Source organism: Thamnophis elegans, chromosome 9 (assembly GCF_009769535.1).
Source record: "Thamnophis elegans isolate rThaEle1 chromosome 9, rThaEle1.pri, whole genome shotgun sequence".
Taxonomy (NCBI): domain Eukaryota; kingdom Metazoa; phylum Chordata; class Lepidosauria; order Squamata; family Colubridae; genus Thamnophis; species Thamnophis elegans.
In genome coordinates, this window is record NC_045549.1 from 63,127,805 (window position 1) to 63,147,586 (window position 19,782).

General features: G+C 37.1%; 1 protein-coding gene across 1 annotated transcript; it reads right to left on the bottom strand.

Moving 5' to 3' along the window:
- Positions 1–3,384: 3,384 nt before the first annotated feature.
- FGB (fibrinogen beta chain) lies at positions 3,385–17,517 on the bottom strand. The gene is made up of 9 exons (XM_032223568.1): positions 17,390–17,517; positions 17,184–17,201; positions 13,741–13,953; positions 12,599–12,782; positions 10,635–10,862; positions 9,006–9,119; positions 8,522–8,644; positions 4,739–5,024; positions 3,385–3,871 (listed from the first exon to the last, which is right to left on the bottom strand). Exons 1-9 carry the CDS (start codon positions 17,486–17,488, stop codon positions 3,640–3,642), a joined length of 1,497 nt encoding a protein of 498 aa, XP_032079459.1. The 5' UTR covers positions 17,489–17,517; the 3' UTR covers positions 3,385–3,639.
- Positions 17,518–19,782: the final 2,265 nt, after the last annotated feature.

Below are 19,782 nucleotides of genomic sequence, written 5' to 3' on the forward strand. Positions count from 1 at the left end.
TGACAAAATCTTTTACAAAGACCCCCAAACAAACTCAGATGTGGAATATTATATTGGTTAAGTGTCTGAATTTTGACAAAACCCAACTTCAGGTCTATTTGAACCATGGAAACTCAATGAATAGATCTTAATGTTGTCTGAACCCATGGAGTGGAAATGATTAATAGAGGTAGGGAAGTGAAGGGATAGTAGTTTTAATTATGAATGAAAGGGCTAAAATGTATATAGGTAATTTGGCTATAGTATACGTATAAGGAAATAGGAATCCATAGGTGATGTTTGTTACACTTCAATGAGTGATGATAATGAGAAATGGAAGAAATTTTGGAAAACAATTGAAGATGAAACAGCAGAACAATTATTCTTCTGAGAGATGCAATGAATGGGTGAAAACAAGATGAATAAGGACCAAAATGGGGAGATAAATAAACATCCAGAAACTAAATTGATTTTTTTCAAAAATGAAAAAAAATGGGGTGAATCTGAAATGAACAGTTAGTTTAAGGATCTATATGAAAACGAGAGTGATGTACTGAAGAATGGAATTGAAAATAAGGTAATTAGTTTCTATCCTATACTTAACAGCGTTGCACCCAGGTAAACCAGGGAGTGACCCGAACAATCTGAGAACATGTATGTTATTTTCCACTTTTAATGTCAATACTTTTTAATTATATCTTAATGTCAGTACTTTTTAACATGTTGTAAAAACTAATGTGTATTGCTGGTCTTTGACTGTAGTAAAGATTTACTTACTTACTTACCTACCTACTTACTTACTTACTTACTTACTCTGCTTTAAAAAGGGATGAATAGGAAATAATAAATGCTATAGAATGATAAGACTTCAGGTGAAATATCCAAAGAAATAGTAACTGGAAAAATATTAAAATAGTAATATGCTTTGCCAGAGGAAAGTGGGCATAATTTGTTCAACATATAAGATTGCATCGAGGCCTCATGACTGGAAGAATGTTAAATACTGTTCTTCGATATAAAAGGAATAGTAGCAGGAATGCAAAAATAAAGCCCTACAAAAGCTGCAAGAGATTTAAACTATTATATGGTATGTGCCTGGGAAAGAGTTTGATAGAATTCCAATTGAAAGGGAACTATATGTAACAACGAGGAATACTTTGTGAATGTAGCTATGGTTAAATACATTTTAGCTGGGTTTTTAAAATTATTTTTATCTCAAGCTTTTAATGACTTTGTCAGAGTTTCTTGTTGATTTGCACAACATTCAATGGAAATAGTGTGATGGGTATGTATCAGTGGTGGATTACGACCGGTTCACCCCAGTACGGTACTGTTCTGGTACGCTGCTCCGGAGGGCCCACTTGCCCACGCTCCTTACCAGTATTTGAGCTCTTCAGCACTTACGCACACACGCATGGAATGAACAGGAAGAGCTGAGGTGGCGCAGTGGTTAAATGCAGCACTGCAGGCTACTTCAGCTGACTGCAGTTCTGCAGTTCGGCTGTTCAAATCTCACCGGCTCAGGGTTGACTCAGCCTTCCATCCTTCCGAGGTGGGTAAAATGAGGACTCGGATTGTTGTTGGGGGCAATATGCTGACTCTGTAAACCGCTTAGAGAGGGCTGAAAGCCCTATGAAGCGGTATATAAGTCTAAATGCTATTGCTTGCGCGACACTCCGCTGAGCAGCTGGAGTGTCATGGAGGCGTTGCAGAGCATCGCAGAAGGATACATGCGCGTGTTGCATGCATGCGTGCATGCACTGCGCACGCTCATGTGGAAGACGCTGGGCCCCGTTGCACCGTACTGGTTGCAATGGGATCCGGAACCCACCACTGGTATGTATGTGTGATACATGCAGATGAACAGTGGAAGGGGTATACCCTTTAACCCAGACCTGTGCATTGTCCAAATGCAACCAATTGGCCCCCATGTAGCACAGACATCTAGATTAGATGGAAGAATGTCCGTATCCACCAAGATACTTCTATGTTCTTACTGGAACCAAGAGGCTACTCATCATTTCAACTAACCTCCTCTGAGGAAATGTCATGGTAGCATTTTGGGAGCATTGGGGGAAATGACAGAAACTTGTCAACGGATCAAAGAGGCAGCCAAGTCAACAGTATCCTGAAAATACTAGACTCTATTATCTATTAAGTATCAACCTAATGCTAGAAAATGAGGCTATACTTCCACAGAATAATCTCACTGATGACAGCAGGACGTACTTGGAAGCAAATATGCTTTGTTTATAAAACCATTACAATCTGCTGACAAGCATGACATGATTCTAGGAATTTATCTCATACCCTGTCTAAACATAGATCCACGTCCTTACATGCTACCTCGGAGAGACTTCAGCTCTCTAATAACCTTATCAGAGATCTGTCTTAATTCTGTCTCGTTTAACTAGGGATGCCAGACATCAACCTGGGATCATGCATGTTGTTTTCACTTGACTTCCTGAAAGACCTTGAAGACTTGGCCCTGTCAGTTGGAGGTCCTTTGGGGAATATCACTGGAGGTGGTTGATTGACTAATAGCAGTTCCCCATGTGTGTGTGTGTGTGTGTGTGTGTGTGTGTGTGTGTGTGTGTGTGTGTGTAATGTTGTGAGCTGCCCAGAGTTTCCTGGTGGCAAGATGGGCAGCAAATAAATTTAATAAAGCTTTCCTAACATTTTCCTAACATGATGGCTCGGTGGCTAAGATGCTGAGCTTGTCGATCAGAAAGGTGGGCAGTTTGGCGGTTCGAATCCCCAGCACCACATAACGGAGTGAGCTCCCATTACTTGTCCCAGCTTCTGCCAACCTAGCAGTTCGAAAGCACGTAAAAATGCAAGTAGAAAAATAGGAACCACCTTTGATGGGAAGGTTATAGCATTCTGTGCACCTTCACCGTTTAGTCATGCCAGCCACATGACCACGAAGGCCTCTTTGGACAGCGCTGTCTCTTCAGCTTTGAAACGGAGATGAGCACCGCCCCCTAGAGTTGGGAGTGACTAGCACATATGTGCAAGGGGAACCTTTACTTTTATCTAATATTGTGTGTAATGTGTGCATTACAAATATATTGAAAATGAAATTCCCAACCTTAATATTCCTCTAACCTGCCTTGCAGGGCTTGAGAAGTTATGGTATAAATCCAGAAGTGTTTTAGTCTCCAATGATTAAAAAGAAATCAGAAATATACTAAGAGCTATGAGAACAATGTAAAACAAAAGATATGACAATATTGTTTTAAATAGATGGTATAATCATGTTTGCATACTAAGAAGGAAGCTAGAAAGACTAAGCATCCTGTCCATAGAACTTGGCTTGCTTTATTAAGAATTTCCAACAAAATGTGAGACAAAACCTCACTACCTATGAATCTATTTTTCAGTGAGTAAGCTAGTGGGCAGACATTAGGATAAAATATTTATTTAGCAAAATGTAGGTTTCAGCACTGCCCCTCTGTACATCACAAATAACATTGTTTTAATCGGTTGGTAGAGGCATTTCCAGCATGGTCTTTCCATTTTCATCAATATGCTTTTAAAGAAATCACCAAGGAAGAATTGTTTTATTGTTCTCCACTGCTTCTATGCAAGGTAAAAGTTGAGTATCATGAAACAGACCTGATCTCAGACACTTGCAATTATTTATTTAAATAATCATTGTTACGAGGACTGAGAAATTGGTCTCAGCTTCAGGCTGGCTTGTTTGAGTGAGTACCAGGAACCTTTCCAATTCATCCATACAACTCCATCATCTGTTCCATGTTTTGCCATTTCTGGGGTGTAGTGTCCACCCCAGTAGTATCTGCCATTTGGATTGGCTGAATGACAACGATTATACCACCAGCCACCACCATCTTCTTTAGAGCATTGTTTTTTGGGATCTGGGTTTATCCTGTGAATTAAATACACAAAACATTTTAAAAATAGATACCAATAACTGAAATGTAAATATATACTATGCATCTTCCCTTATCTTACTATGTGTATATATCCACTGCTGTAACACACACATAATAAAAATAATAGAAACACTCCAGTTTTGATTACAGTGGTTTAATAAAGTGGTTGCAGTGGTTTCCCAATAAAGTGCATTTATTTAGTATTTACTGTACCTGAAACTTTCTTAAATCCCAAACAAAACAATGTGAAGTACTGCTTTAACAAAGCATTGCTATATATAAGACAATAAGAAATGGCCATATTTTACTTAGATAAGGTTACTTGTTTTAATTAATGCAACTGCTCTAGAAGATCAGCTGTCCAAAAAAGGAATATCGGATACTCATAATTTTACTTTTTGCCTATTCTTTATAATCTTTTCCAGACAGAAAAGCAACACCGTATAGCTCTAATGAAGAGTTAAAATGGTTTTCCTATTGAACTAAGATCAAAGAGACAGATTCAAGTCCAGCTCAATCATGGAAACTCACTAGGTGACTTTCAGCCAGTCACTTTTTCATAGCCTAATTTGTTCCATAGATGTGCTGAGAAGAAAAGTGGAAGAAAAAAAATACAACCGTATTCCTCCAATCTTGAGTTCCCAGAGAAAACATGGGATAAAAATTGGACAAATGATATGAATTTCTGTAATGAATTTCACTGAGTTCATCTGAGCTCATTCAGAAAGAACTACAGGAAAAAAAAATTACCCCAAAAAATCTTCTGCAGGAGGATGATTTGCAAATATATTTCAAAGACTTTTTTGTGGACCTGCTATATAAAACTATAAAGAAACTGAATGAAAAAAGCATATACTTACCATCCATCATTGTCTCTGTCAAAAGTGCTAAAGAACATGCCATTATGGACGGTCATTGTTCTGTTTTCACCAAATAGCTGTGAAGCTCCTTCTAAAAGTGCATTTCCGGCTGTGCCCCTGTAGTTACTAACGGAGAGCTGGTATTTGCTGTTTTCATTCTGAATACTGAAGCCTCCATAGTGAGCTTTAACTTTAGTGCCATCCCAATCTTCCAGTTCAATTAAAAGTTCAGTAGGCCCCAATTTGCTAATCTGGTTGATTCTGTCGTTTCCAAGCCAATATTCACCTATGACACAAAATAAATCCCCTGAATCTCTTTTCATCAGATTTTAAGCAGTGTTTTCAATCTGTCATACAGCTGTACCATAATAACTGGACCAAAGTCATTCGGGATCAGTGGTGGGTTCCTACCAGTTTGGACTGGTTTGGCCGAACCAGTAGTGGTTTGGCAGCCTGGGTCGCTGGAACTAGCAGCGATTCAGGCCTACCATACCCCCAAACCATTTCTCATCTTATTTTTTGCTTCTGCGCATGCACAGAACAATTTTTATCAAGCATGCGCGCACAGCACACCCACCAGCAAACCGGCAATAGTGACTTCCGGAAGCCACCCCAGTTGTGGATGTATGAAAAATATGAAAAATATGATTTATATGTCCTTATTTACTTTTTCCAGTATTCTGAGTGCATACTTAAAAAAATTGCAGGACAACGTGTAGTGACTGGTGACTTGAAGAGCCGAGGTGGCGCAGTGGTTAGGGTGCAGTACTGCAGGCCACTTCAGCTGACTGTTATCTGCAGTTCAGCGGTTCTAATCTCACCGGCTCAAGGTTGACTCAGCCTTCCATCCTTCCGAGGTGGGTGAAATGAGGACCCAGACTGTGGGGGCGATATGCTGACTCTGTAAACCGCTTAGAGAGGGCTGAAAGCCCTATGAAGCGGTATATAAGTCTAACTGCTATTGCTATTGCTATTGCTATTGAATGTTCTTTTTATTGAGGTCAAAGCAATTTGACAAAGACTTTCTTAAGTCTCAACATATTTTTTTATGTTTTGTGACCGGAACCTCATGCAGTATTCCAAGTGTGGCCATACTAAGGCTTAATAAAGTGGTACTAATACTTCACAAGTTACACCAGAGCAAACAATGTATCATATTACTGACAAGGAAAAATGGCTGGTACCATAGTTTAAAAAAAAGTTTGGTAATATGGAAACCCAACTTGAATACTTTTTTAAATAGTTGACAAGTAATGATCGCAAAAAACATTGAAATGCAAGTAACTGGAGTAAATGCAAGGAAATTAGATTCACAAAAGAAATTTGATTTGAAAATGGTAGATTGGTGAAGGAGATTGAGGCAGATATGGATGTTATAGAAAAGTTCAGGATTGCCCTCTTTTATAACAGTAAAAAGCTTACTGAATTGGTTTTCTCTAAGAAGATTGAAATAGATGGTGAATTGATTTATCATACTTAACTCAAAAGCAAGTTCAGTTGGACTTTTGGGAGAAGATAGATCAACTTTAGTTAGATTAATAATAGAATAGACTGGATCTATTATATTTAACCAGGCAACAATTGATAAGAGGTGGTATTAACAAACAATAATTGATTATTGATCCAGGATGAATCAGAGTTAAAAGTTAGGATGACTTCAGATAGATTAAAGTATGAAGCCATGGTAAATTTTGTATGAATTAAATAAAGTAACAGTTTACTACAGAGGGTTTTGAAAATTTAATCTTATTTTTGGTTTGTTTATTTGTTGTTCTACCTGTTAACTATTGGGCCATTAATATAGTATAGAGGACAGATTAATAATTTGTAAATAAAATGAGACTGTTTGGTAAAGGGTGGGAAACTAATATTGTTGTAATATATTTATCAATATTCAACTGGAGCCATGTGTATATGTGTTTGTGTTATTTTAATGCACTTGTTATTGTTTTGTTTGTTTTTTGTTTGTTTGCTTCTGTGAATGTTTTTTTCTTTTTTTTAAACTTTGTAATTTAACTTTTGAATCAAATCAAATAAAAAATAAATAAAATAAAAAATAAATAAAATAAAATAATAAATAAAATAAATAAAATAAATAAATAAAATAAATAAATAAATAAATAAAATATAAATAAAATATAAATAAATAAAATATAAATAAATAAAATATAAATAAATACAATAAATACAATTAATAAAATAAAATCGGTCGCATTGACCGATGATCTCTGGAGAGCTAGGGATGGAGGCCATGCTTCCATCCTAGTTCTCCTGGACCTCTCAGCGGCTTTCGATACCATCGACCATGGTATCCTTCTGCGACGACTGCGGGAGATAGGGGTGGGCGGCACTGTTTTGCAGTGGTTCTCCTCCTATCTCTCGGACAGGTCGCAGTCGGTGTTGGTGGGGGGGCAGAGATCGTCCCTGAGGCCCCTAACTTATGGGGTGCCGCAGGGGTCGGTCCTATCCCCCCTACTATTTAACATTTACATGAAACCGCTGGGCGAGATCATCCGAAGGCACGGGATAAAATACCACCAATATGCGGACGATACACAGTTGTATCTGTCCGCCCCGTGCCAACTCAATGAAGCGGTGGACGTGATGAACCGGGGTCTAGAAGCCGTTAAAGACTGGATGAGAGCAAACAAGCTGATACTCAACCCAGACAAGACCGAGTGGCTGTTATGTTTCCCTCCCAAAAATTTGACCAACATACCATCACTCAGGCTGGGGGGACAAAACTTACACCCCTCAGAAAGGGCCCGCAACTTGGGAGTCCTCCTGGACCCACAGCTGACTTTTGACCACCATCTCTCAGCTGTGACCAGGGGGGCATTTGCCCAGGTTCGCCTGGTGCGCCAGTTGCGGCCCTACCTGAATCGGGAGGCCCTCACAACAGTCACTCGAGCCCTTGTGATCTCCAGGCTGGAATACTGTAATGTGCTCTACATGGGGCTGCCCTTGAAGAGCATCCGGAGACTTCAGCTAGTCCAGAATGCGGCCGCGCGAGTGATTGTGGGCGCACCACGGTTCGCCCACATAACACCGATCCTCCGTGAGCTGCACTGGCTACCTGTCGATCTCCGGGTGCACTTCAAGGTTCTACTCACCACCTATAAAGCGCTCCATGGTAGTGGATCTGGCTATTTGAGAGACCGCCTTCTGCCAATTACCTCCCTGCGTCCCATCAGATCGCATAGAGTTGGCCTCCTCCGTATTCCATCCGCCAGTCAGTGCCGACTGGCGACTACTCGGAGGAGAGCCTTCTCTGTTGCGGCTCCGACACTATGGAACAATCTCCCCGTGGAGATTCATACCCTCACCACCGTCCAGGCCTTCCGCACAGCCCTCAAGAACTGGCTAGCCTGTCAGGCCTGGGGATAAGTTCTTTTGCCCCTCCCGAATGTTGAGTGAATGTTGAGTTTTTACTATTTAATTTACTTTTGTGCACATTTCTTTTTGTATTGTCTGACACTCCCTTCCCTTTTGACTGTAAGCCGCCCTGAGTCCCCTCAGGGAAAAGGGCGGCCTATAAATGTCTAAATAAAATAAAAAAATTAATAAAATCAATAAAATTAATAAAATCAATAAAATCAATAAACTCAATAAAATCAATAAAATCAATAAAATCAATAAAATTAATAAAATAGAAATAAATTAAAAATAAAATAAAATAAAAATCATTTGAAGAAAAACGAAATATCTGTTAAATTTTGCATCAGCAAAATTGGCAACTGTTAACTATGTACGGATACACACTGCTGGAAAACAGATTCTTACCTGGGGTGTCACAGTAGTTCTTTCCACCACTGTAAGCAATATTTCCAAAACCTTTTTTATATGCATCCCATTTTCTTCCAAACCCAACACTCCCATCTTGGCGGTTTTGAATTAGAAGCCAACCTGTTCAAAATGATAACCATTATTAATAACTATTATATAACCCACTTTCTTGAAATATTTCCATAAAGCTCCATAACTGGAGGGTGGGGAAGGGACAAGATGCCCTTTGTAGAGTTCCCACTCTGAATGGACTCCCCCTTGTTATCACTGTTATGCTTAGCCAACCATGTGCCCTATCCTTCTATGCTCAGTCTGTTGCATAGAGACAAAAAGATCCCAGCATTTGGAAGTGGATTTTCTTTTTCTTTTTTCCTCTTATCATTGTATACATACAGTACTTGAAGAAGGAAGTGAATATTATAAAGTTGGTGGATCCATCATGTGAAACCGTTTTGATTAAGGATATTAGCTTAACAATTACCTCCACTTTCTGTGGTCATATCACAATACACTTTGAATGGTTTAAAGAAAGGATCAGGCTGAACAAGGTACAACTCAGACCGTTCACCTCCTTTTCTATATATGTCTTCACACTCTGCAAACAGAAGCACATTATATCGTTTAGTCAGCAACAAAAATGTTCTGAACAGAGGAATAAGTAAACCACAGAAATCTACAACATAATTAAAACTGCAAGGGAAGAACTTGAAGATTTTATCTGCAGTAAACACCTATCAGAGTGTTTTCAAGTGTCTGCTTGCTTTTGAGATCTCTGCCTCACCTAGGACTAAAATGCATTTTTAGAAATGCTAATTTGGAAATTCTTCTGTCCATCCCACTGTAAGGATTTAATTTGGCCACACAGATGCTGTCAGTGCTGAGGTAAAAAAAAAACTATTATATATACATGAAACATACTGTATGTAGCCAACTCTCAAGGCTAAGGGAAGAACAACCAAAGAAGGGTGTGAGGAAAAGGTCTCAGATGTAAATTTTGAGGCTGATAGATCTTTATTGCTTTTTTCCGCATTAGACAAATTCTCTTTGTATACATGACTTCTTTCTTATCCAAACTAGTGGAATTTATCAAGCCATGTCATATCTATGATTTTTTTTTCTGCTGTTTTTGAATATGGCAATGAGTTTATGGAGTCAAGCTTTTCTGTTGTGCTATGGCAAAGTCTAACTTCAAACAATGTTTGAATGAAAGCTTTCCTGACAGACTACCTGTGCAGATAAATCCATGAAATACAAGGATAAAGATATACTTTTAGAATATGTGGTATTAACTTAAAAGTCCAAGAATTAGTTCTCCCATATTCCTCTAGATCAGTGGTAGTTAACCTTGTCCCTACCGCCCACTAGTGGGTGTTTCAGCTTCCATGGTTGGCGGTAGGGGTTTGCTGTAACTCTGCTTTATAAATTTTATAAAGTAAAATTACTTCCCTACTTTATAAATTACTGTGGAACTGGTGGGCGGTTAGAAAATTTTACTACTAACAGAGATACTAAAGTGGGCGGTAGGTATAAAAAAGTTGACTACCCCTGCTCTAGACGGTTGAGAAATAAGAGGAAGGAAAGGAACAACAGCCAGGTTGCTGCAGCTAGAAAAGGTAACTTGTGAAGCTATAAATGCAGCATTTGTTAACTGAATTTCAAATGTTCTCCGTAGTCACAAAGAACTTCTCCTTTTCCGGGAAGGAAGGAAAGGAGGAGGCTATCAAAGTAAAAAGGTAGCCCATCTACACATAACTCTAGTTTCATACATCACAGGTCTCACATCTAACCATATTGGCTTGTAATCCTCAAAGATTTTCATTTTTATCTCAGAAATGTCAACAGCCAGTTACAAGGGCCATGAGGGACAACATGAGAATCTAGGGATGTGGATTCAAAAAGTGCATCAGTGTTATGCAGTGTTAGGTAGTGTAATTAGCCAGGACAAATGTTGGTAATCCAAAGAGGTACGACACTGATACAAAGCAATGAGCAATGTTAATTTTGCAGGAGATTGAAATGTAAGGATCTCTCCATAATTGCAGCAGTCTAAGCTATCTAAGAATCGGTCTCATTTGTAAGAGCAAAGCAAGTGGGAGAAATGAAACATTACCTTTGCCACTCACAACTGGGACATTGCAAGAAACTGTACAAGAGGTTTGGCATTTAGACAACTGTTCCGTAATAGCGTTTTCTAGTTTTTGTAACTTTTTGTTCAGAGTATCCACAACTGAACGAAGAAGTCGTAAATTGGATGGAATGTTGTTATCTAATTTCTCTTTGATGAAAGTGTAGTGGTCCTCAAGTTCTCTGTTATATTGGGAAATTAAATTCTGATTATCTGGAGAAAAATGAGAAATGAATGTGAAGAGGAGGCAAGCTTTTTAAAAAGAACAACAAAATACATTTAACTAGATATTAAGACTTTCCATGTTCTTCTAATTCCTGTACTATGCTTATTTCTAGATTCTAAAGCTCCAGGATAAAAGGCTTCCCAATCTATGTAAATTTCTATGAACAGGTGGCACTATATGCTACATAAATAATTACAATTTTGCAGTTTTATAAACCAGGGCCAAAACTTTTTGTCTCTTTTCCTCTTAAACAAAGATCACAGATGATTGAGGGACATATCTGCTTACTGGATCCAGAACGTGACTGGTATTATTATATTAATTTAAGTAGTTTTCACTCTTGGGTTCCTAGATTATTCAAGGACTCATCATTCCCAGGAAGAATTGGTTAATGGTCAAAAAATGAAAGAAAATGTTTGTCAAAAGCATTTAATAGCCCAGGTTGGGAATTACTAATTACTCAGTTTGGGAACCAACTGATGTGACAAATTTGGCATACTGTGCATGGCAAATTTCACAAGCAGATTTTGCAACCAAAGACAGAGCTCACTTTTAAATAAATACAAGATTATACTAGAAAACTGTTATTTATGATACCTATTGTATAACTATAAAGAAAATGCGACACTGATTAAAGTTAATTTTTACAGATATTAAAGCAAACACATATAAGCTTTATTTACTAAGTATAAATCACTTGTCACCTTTTTTGGCTTAGATCATGTGTCTATGGAGATTCTCAGTCATCTAGGTCATGGTTGTCCCAAATATTTTTTTTCAAAAGGCAATTGGACTTTCGGGGGGGGGGGGGGTGTTTCCTTGAAGACATTTTGCTTCTCATCAGTGGTGGGATTCAAATAATTTAACAACCGGTTCTCTGCCCTAATGACTATCTGGGTAGGAGGGGCTCGATGGCCATGTGACTGGGTGGGCTTGGCCAGCTGAAGGTCACTCAGGTCGATGGGCGCTTTGCCTTAACTGTTGCAATGTAATAAGGGTTAACCAGAAAGGCAGTTTCTATAGCAGGTCAATAAAGATTAGGCTAGAAACAACACTAGAATGTTTCCTTCCTGCCTTCCTTACAGTATTAGCCCTGTAAAGTGGAAAAAAACAAAAGGAGATTTCTTCCAACAATCAGTTATCTGAACTACTTAGAAAGTTACCAACCGGTTCTCCCAAATAGGTGCGAACTGGCTGAATCCCACCACTGCTTCTCATCCAAAAAGCTTCTTCAGTACTGTATATCCAAGCAAAATGTCTTCAAGGAAAAACAAAGTTCAGTTGTCTTTTAAAAAGTAGCAATAGCAATCACACTTAGACTTATTTACCGCTTCAGAGATCTTTACAGCCCTCTCTAAGCGGTTTACAGAGTCAGCATATTGCTGCCAACAATCTGGGCTCTCATTTTACTGTCCTTGGAAGGAGGGAAGACTGAGTCAACCTTGAGTCTGATGAGATTCAAACTGCCAAATTGCAGGTAGCTGGCAGTCAGCAGAAGTAGCTGCAGTACTGCATTCTAACCACTGCGCCACCTTGGCTCTTCGTGCACCTTTGGGACGTAAATCACGTGATTTAAGCATACTTGATTCAAGTGTATTTATTTTGCAGAATGTATTTGCCTTTTCATATTTTTTGCTACCCACCCCCCATCTTTTTTTTAAAAACAAAACTTTCATGATGAAAATAAGGCAGTTTTGCCCAAATTTACTGTTGGACATGTTACCTCTATATTGTTTCTGCTTTTGGGCTAAACGTTCATCCAATAAATGGGCATAAGTATGGATAGTTGTGGAGGACTGATGTAGATTCTTTGTTTTGTCTAGTAGATCCTTAACAGTTGGCTTCACTGTGTTTTCTTGCTTCAATAGTTCAGTTCTCAGTTCACAACCTGTTGGACATAATACACCCTTAAAAAGAACAACAAATTCAATAGGTTAATTCAAAATAAGAAATGATAAAATAACGTTCAAAAATTGCAAAGAGTAACTGTCAGGATAGCTCTCTTTGTTATCAAAACTACATTGAACAATCTGATTGAGAGAGCTTAATTATTTTCTATTTTGCTATGAGCCTCATAAAAATCTCTCCTCTCAACAACATCTCGCAGCAATACAAGTAATATTTTCCAAATAATAATCCTTTATGATATGAAGAGTACTTTTTGTGGATCTTATGCAGTGGTGGGATTCAGCCAGTTCCCACCACTTCGGGAGAACCAGTTGTTAAGTTTCTGAGCAATTTGGTGAACCGGTTGTTGGAAGAAATCACTAGGGCAGAGAACCGGTTGTTAAATTATTTGTATCCCACCACTGATTCTAGGGATCTTGTGAGACTAAGTGCGCTATTCATGGGAATTTGCAGAAATATGGAACCCTTTTCCCCATGGTGCCATCAAAGATCACTGGAAGGAGTCCTAAAAGGATTTAAAAAATAAATGAATCAAACTCAGATATCTGGTCCTGCCCATTCCTTCTTCAAGCAGAGTTACAGGAAATGAGTCCATCAATATTCTGAACTTGGTGCCTTATGGAGTTCTATGAGGAAGGACATGTTGACCTCTCTGCCACTGATTTAATCGTATCAGACAAATAATGAAAGAGAAGATATATTCAAACAATTATAATTGCAATGACCTAATTTGTGTGTTTTGAAACAATCTTCCTAGGAATCTATGTTTGTGTGGGCGTATGTGTGTTCTACTTGTAATGGTTTATTGTCCACAGGAAATAATACATGGGCTTGCACATAAACATTCTATTCAAGAAAATGTGCCATAAATCTGAAAAAGAAACTTTAATGAAAGCAACATATTGTTTAGTCTTAAATATTCCAGCCCAACTCTACCTCAGTACAACGAATACCTACCAGTTCCTCTGCCAAGTGTTTGCAACCACCACTGTCAGGGTAAACGATGGGGCCTAGCCTTGCACCAGTAACAGGCTTTTTGGTTGGACGTGCTCGGTATCTCACACCACCAACAGGAGGGAGGGGAACTGGCCTGAGAGTCGGAAGTGGATCCCGTTTCTTGTTCAAAGGCCTATGACCTCGTGCATCCACCGCCTCACCTTTATTTTCAATCTATTTAGCATCAAGGAAAAATACTGTTATAAATTGCAAACCATCAAGCATTTTCAAGATGAGAAATTTTCTAGCAAAAAACACAGATAATCAAATTCCCCCCCCCAAAAAAAAGTGAGGCAAACTCATGTAAAACAAATTGTGCCATGCTTTTTTGAATATTTCTGTGTACTGTATTTTTCTTGTTTTTTGTTTTTTTTTACTTTGTTAGATTTATTTTCCTTGGGACATCAAGTTGACACCAATCATTCCAGATCCTACTTCAGTACCTTAGTTATGATACATGAATACTCTTGGTGATTTAATGTTTTATAATAAGCATGTTCAGTTTTCTTTCATGGAAACTAATTGGTCAAATTAAATAATAATTAACTTGTACTGTAGACTGTATGGAGATGATTAGAAACAATACCTAATTAACATTGTAATTTTTTTACTAGATGACTAACAATAATAGCTAGATTCCTAAATTGCACTATGGCACAATATCATTGGTTTGGTTTTAATTTAAGGTGCAGTATTAATTCATCTTCTGTGGATTGTTAGCAATGGTTTATATTGCTTATGTTTTAGTACAATGCATCTTATTCAACAATATTTTTTTAAAAAATCATGATTTGGGGAACTACGCAAACCATATTGATTAGGTAACATAAGTATGAATTATTTCCATCCACAGAAAAAAAGATTAAGGCACAAACAAGTAATAATCCATAATTCCATAGAATAATGCTATCTCTTCTTTCAAAGAGCTGTTTTCTTCTCTTATTATAGTATGCACAACTGCAGAGTACTAATTCACAATATACATCTACTCAGAGAAAAGCTCTATTAGTCTCAAACAAATGGATTTATAATTGCAAACATGACGGGTTGAGCTGAAGGTTTACAGCATTAACATTAACAAATTAATTTAGTCCTGTTAATTTAGTCAAATGTAAAACCCATTCGTTCAATGAGATTTATTCTTAAAAAATGCAAAATAGGATTCCAGCTGAAACATGTTTATGTATTAGATTGTTTACTTAATTCAGACATTGTCCAACTCCAACTGACTCTGAGTAGCTCACAAATACTAATATTAAAAACCAAGACAAGCCAAAACTCAAATGTGATTTGGGCACAATATACAAACCAGAAAAGTAATAGGCACGCAGGGACGCCCAGTCAGGGAGCCCCTCCATCTCACTCCCTGGCTTGAGAGAATAACTATGTCTTGAAGGCTCCATGTAACACCATCAGGGTGGGAGCTACACCGAATGCAGCGGGAATCTCATTTCAAATGTTAATTTGTTGAAGAAAGCAGAGAGTAACACACATTTCTAAAATGTGTCTACGGGCAGGACTTATATTTGAATTGTTCAATATAATGCACAATAAAAGTTGATCTGAAACCACATGGAAGAGAAGTAGCCTCTAATTATATGACTAAAAGAGAAAAACAGCCATGGCGAAAGACTTGACCTCCTTCTGCTTAATGCTGTCAAATATCACATACAATATACACGCACACATACACACACACAGTATATATTTGTTGGGGAAAAGAGTGTGATAGATAGCTTAATCCTAAAAATATCATTGCTAGACTAAAAAAGTAAGAAAGAAAAAATTGGAAGACCAGTAGTAGTCATTCAGATTTCATCCAGACTCCGATTATGGAAGCCAACTTTAACTAAACAGATGACCTAAGAATAAATTACCGTACCAAGACAAATGAAATGTAAAAATCTACATATGCGGAAAGGAAAAAGAAATAAAGCAGCAGGATATAAAAATCAGTTTAAAATAGCCAGGAAAAGTTTCAAGACATGACGTTCTTATGGGTTATATCTACTTCAGGAACAACACAGTTCTATGGATGTGGGCTATGAATCTGGATATAAGAAATCAGAGTTCAAAAATCATGGAAGTGATTGGTATTATCTCCAAAAATTTCTCACACAACATTTTATACAACAAATGATAAATTTGAAAAAAAAACATGGAAAGCAGTTAAAATATTTTGTACTTTAAAATAAAAGACAGTGACTGAAGAACTTGAGGCTCTATGGCTACAAATATGAAGAGAAACAATTTTTTTACTTTCTTAGATTACATCAGGAGTGGATTCCTGCCAGTTCTAACCTCTTCTATAGAAGAGGTTCCACAAATCTACAGTGCCGTTTAGAACCGGTTCCAGCTCCCTCCCCCTGCCTGTCCCCGCATCATCAAGATGAAGAGCAAGAGGAGGAATTCTGGGAGTTGAAGTCCACAAGTCTTAAAGCTGTCAAGTTTGAACACCCCTGGTTTTTTTTTTCTAAAGGGTTAGGGGTGCAAGGTTCTTGAAATTTGATAGCTTTAAGACTTGCACACTTCAATGCCAGAGTTTCTGAGCCAACATTTTGGTTGCTAAGCAAGACCATTGTTAAGTGTTTCACCACATTTTACAAGTTGGCCATGCCCACCCAGTCACATGACTGCCAAACCACTCCCACTCAGTCACATGACTGGCAAGCCACTCCCACCCAGTCACATGGCTGGCAAGCCACTCCCACAAAGCAGGCCACACCTACAGAAGAGGTTCTAAAAAAATTTTAAACCCACCACTGGATAACATATATATGTACATATTAGCTATATGGATTATCAATGTTAATCATATATTTTGTAAAACATTTTATTGGTAAATAAGTAATCTAATACCATATTTCATTCCACAAAGTTTTAAAAATTTATTTACAAGTATCTATTGAGCGTAATAAAACATTTAATAGTTTTTTTGACTAATATGGAATATTTTTTAATTTCTGAAAAGTTCCGTGATTACCTGCTCACAATAGATTTTTGTTTAACATGTCTTCAGTGTGCATTATCAAGACAAATGATTCTATACTCCACCCACTTAACTATAGGAATGAAGAACACTTTCCACATTCTTTTTTTCTTACATTCTTTTTAAAACCATAACCACTAAGGATTCTATAAATTACGCTGAAGGAATGTCTATAAAATCAACTGGTTCCCCTTATACCTACCAGATTTCATTCCTAGTAGCAATAACATTTGCTTTTGAATTTAAATTTTTCAGACAAGTTTAATTTTTCTGTACAAAGATTTTTCTGCATTAAGGCATTTGATAAGACACTATTAACACATTACCAGAATGCTGTCTACCACAGAAACAAGCATAAACCATGATATGCTAAATATTTTAACTTTAAAAAAAAATTTTTAAAAAAAAATCTTACCAGTGGTGCATCAGTTACCTGTATAAAGACAAAGAAGAAGAAAATGAAGAGAGAAATTGAAAATATGTACTCAGATGATCAAAAGTGCAGCATGTTTTTCTTACATTAAGTTGAAAACCAAACTTTTATTTATACAAATCAGAAATATGTTTTAATCTAAATGAAATAGAAAACATGCTATCATATAAAATAAGTGATATTCTAACCTCATCTTCATCATAGTCTGCAGTTTCATCAGATTTAACTACAGCAAGAGAAAGAAGAAAGAGCAATAGTAACTTCGTGATACTGAGTTGCCTGAACATCTTTGCAGTATTTTCCCCAAATTAGGGAAAGCAAATCCAAGCTCCTATATAAGTGCGTCACCATGAGGGGTACTAAATGATTCCTGATAGGTCCAACTGTCATTCCAATTGTTAATAGTTAACCTTATTGTGCCTGGAAAAGTCACTAATGGAGCAATATTTGCTATGCACAAGTTTAAGCACAGAAACAAAGTTTTTAAAATATAGTTTCTGCTCATTTACAGAAATTAAATGGAGGTGATTCAAAATGATCAGTATTCAGTGGGGCTTTAGCACAACTTGTTTCTTTGAATCTGGGTTATATCTTTGACCAATAGGAACTTCAGCTGTAGTTTAGAGATGTTTCCTTACAGTACGATTTGTACTGTCAAGTGACACTTCAATCTGAACCACAGGTAAAAACCTAATTTGTCTGTCAATTACAAGCCTTACTGTACAATTGAGTTTTAAGGCTTGCATAAAGAAAAAACAATTGTAAATGCAAATTTATTCCCTGCATAAAAAACAGGGTTTCAGAGAAACTTAGGTTATGTTTGGGAATTCACATATATTTTGTTCTGATTAAATCAAATAATCAAATCCCATGGTTATTTATATACTGGATACCACTTTAAAAAAAAAACCTGGACAAAAGAAATGGTAACTGTTATAGGGGGAGGGAAATGACAAAAAAAAACCAGAACTCATGTTTGAATCAGGAATTAGGATGGAAGTACATAATGTCTGGATTTATGATATGGTATTGTTATATGGTTTTTTTTCCTGACATAAACTCAAGTTTTTTGCAGATGATTGTCAATAGCCATCTCAACTTTGAGAAATGTCCCCAAGTCTATATTATACAGCAATAATCTTTCTTAGGCTAGCTGAAGCTAAAAGAGTGGTAGGGCCACATTATATGATACTGAATTTATCCTACTGTTCAAAATACTGCTGTAGGTGACTACAGTAGTATCTTGATCTTTGAGAAAATAAAAATTTGATGGCTATATAATTTTATCATGCATGCAAGTTTATTGTAGTGTTACCTGCTCAATTATTGGTTATATAATGAAGAGAAGATTCTGCAGCTAAAAGACTTGAAAATCATCCGCCAATATTATTTTCAAAAATACTCCTTCTATGGCATCCTGTCCAATGAAGGACTTATGATCCAATTCCATAAATTAATAGATGTTGAGGTTGGGAAGGAAGTCTGGAAACTGCCAGAATGTGTAAAAGTGTTATTTATGTTATAGTCTGCCTTACACTGAGGAACTTAAGGAAACATATATACTGTTCATCATTCCTTCTTCCTAATTTTCCCACATCTCCATGAAACAGAATGTGCTGAGAAATATTATTTCATCCAAGACAACCAGCGAATTTATGATTGATGGTGGACTAAAACCTGTGTCTTCCCATTTTTAGCGCAACATCTTAACCACTTCTGGTATATTTATCATAAAGTCTTTGGAGCAGAATTTAATTAGCACCCTGAGATTTAAACATATGTAATATAAAATATAAGAATGTCACATTTGATGTTTTTGCATTAGCCATTCCTAAATATATTTGATTGATCTGTTAATATAGATAGTTTGACCTGTTGATGTCCTAGTGTTATAACAGGAAAATGTGGAATAGAGCATCCAACAATGACTCATAAGATTAGCAAAGTAAAATAGACAATGATTGAAGTAGTACATCGTGCACCAAAGTTAACATTACAAAATAGTTTTCTCAGCTAGGCCACAAATAATGTCTTGCGGCATTTAGGGGAAATCATTTGACTATATTTATTATCCTGTTGACCAATGTTACACAATACTTGCCACCATGATTTTCCCGTGTAATCTGTTTGCCTAATTTGAATTGCAATAGCATGTAGAGAAATATCTACTGAATGCAGTTCAAATCAGAGAAAGATTACACAGGAAAATCATGGTTTCTTTGAACTATTATGCCTAAGCATGTAGCATATTGTCTTGCCTGAGCTTTTTATGAGAATGGAGTATATAAATAAGCTGCATTGCTAAAACTAGATGGAGAACAGTGTTTTCCATGTAAACAGAAGTGGAGGTAAAGATGTTGGTAGTCATTTTGTTCTTCCTTGGTTTTTCATTCATTTACCAAGTTATTTATTTAGCCAGTGGAGGACAGAGATGCTAACTTGCATTGTTTGCCTTGCTGGGTTTATTCAAACAGTGGTGAAATATCCTGCCGTATCTATCAGATGAGTCAAGGCCACCTCTCGGTGACTCTCATATCACAATGCCTTTGCACATAGCACCGGGAACAGAGACTTTTGACCA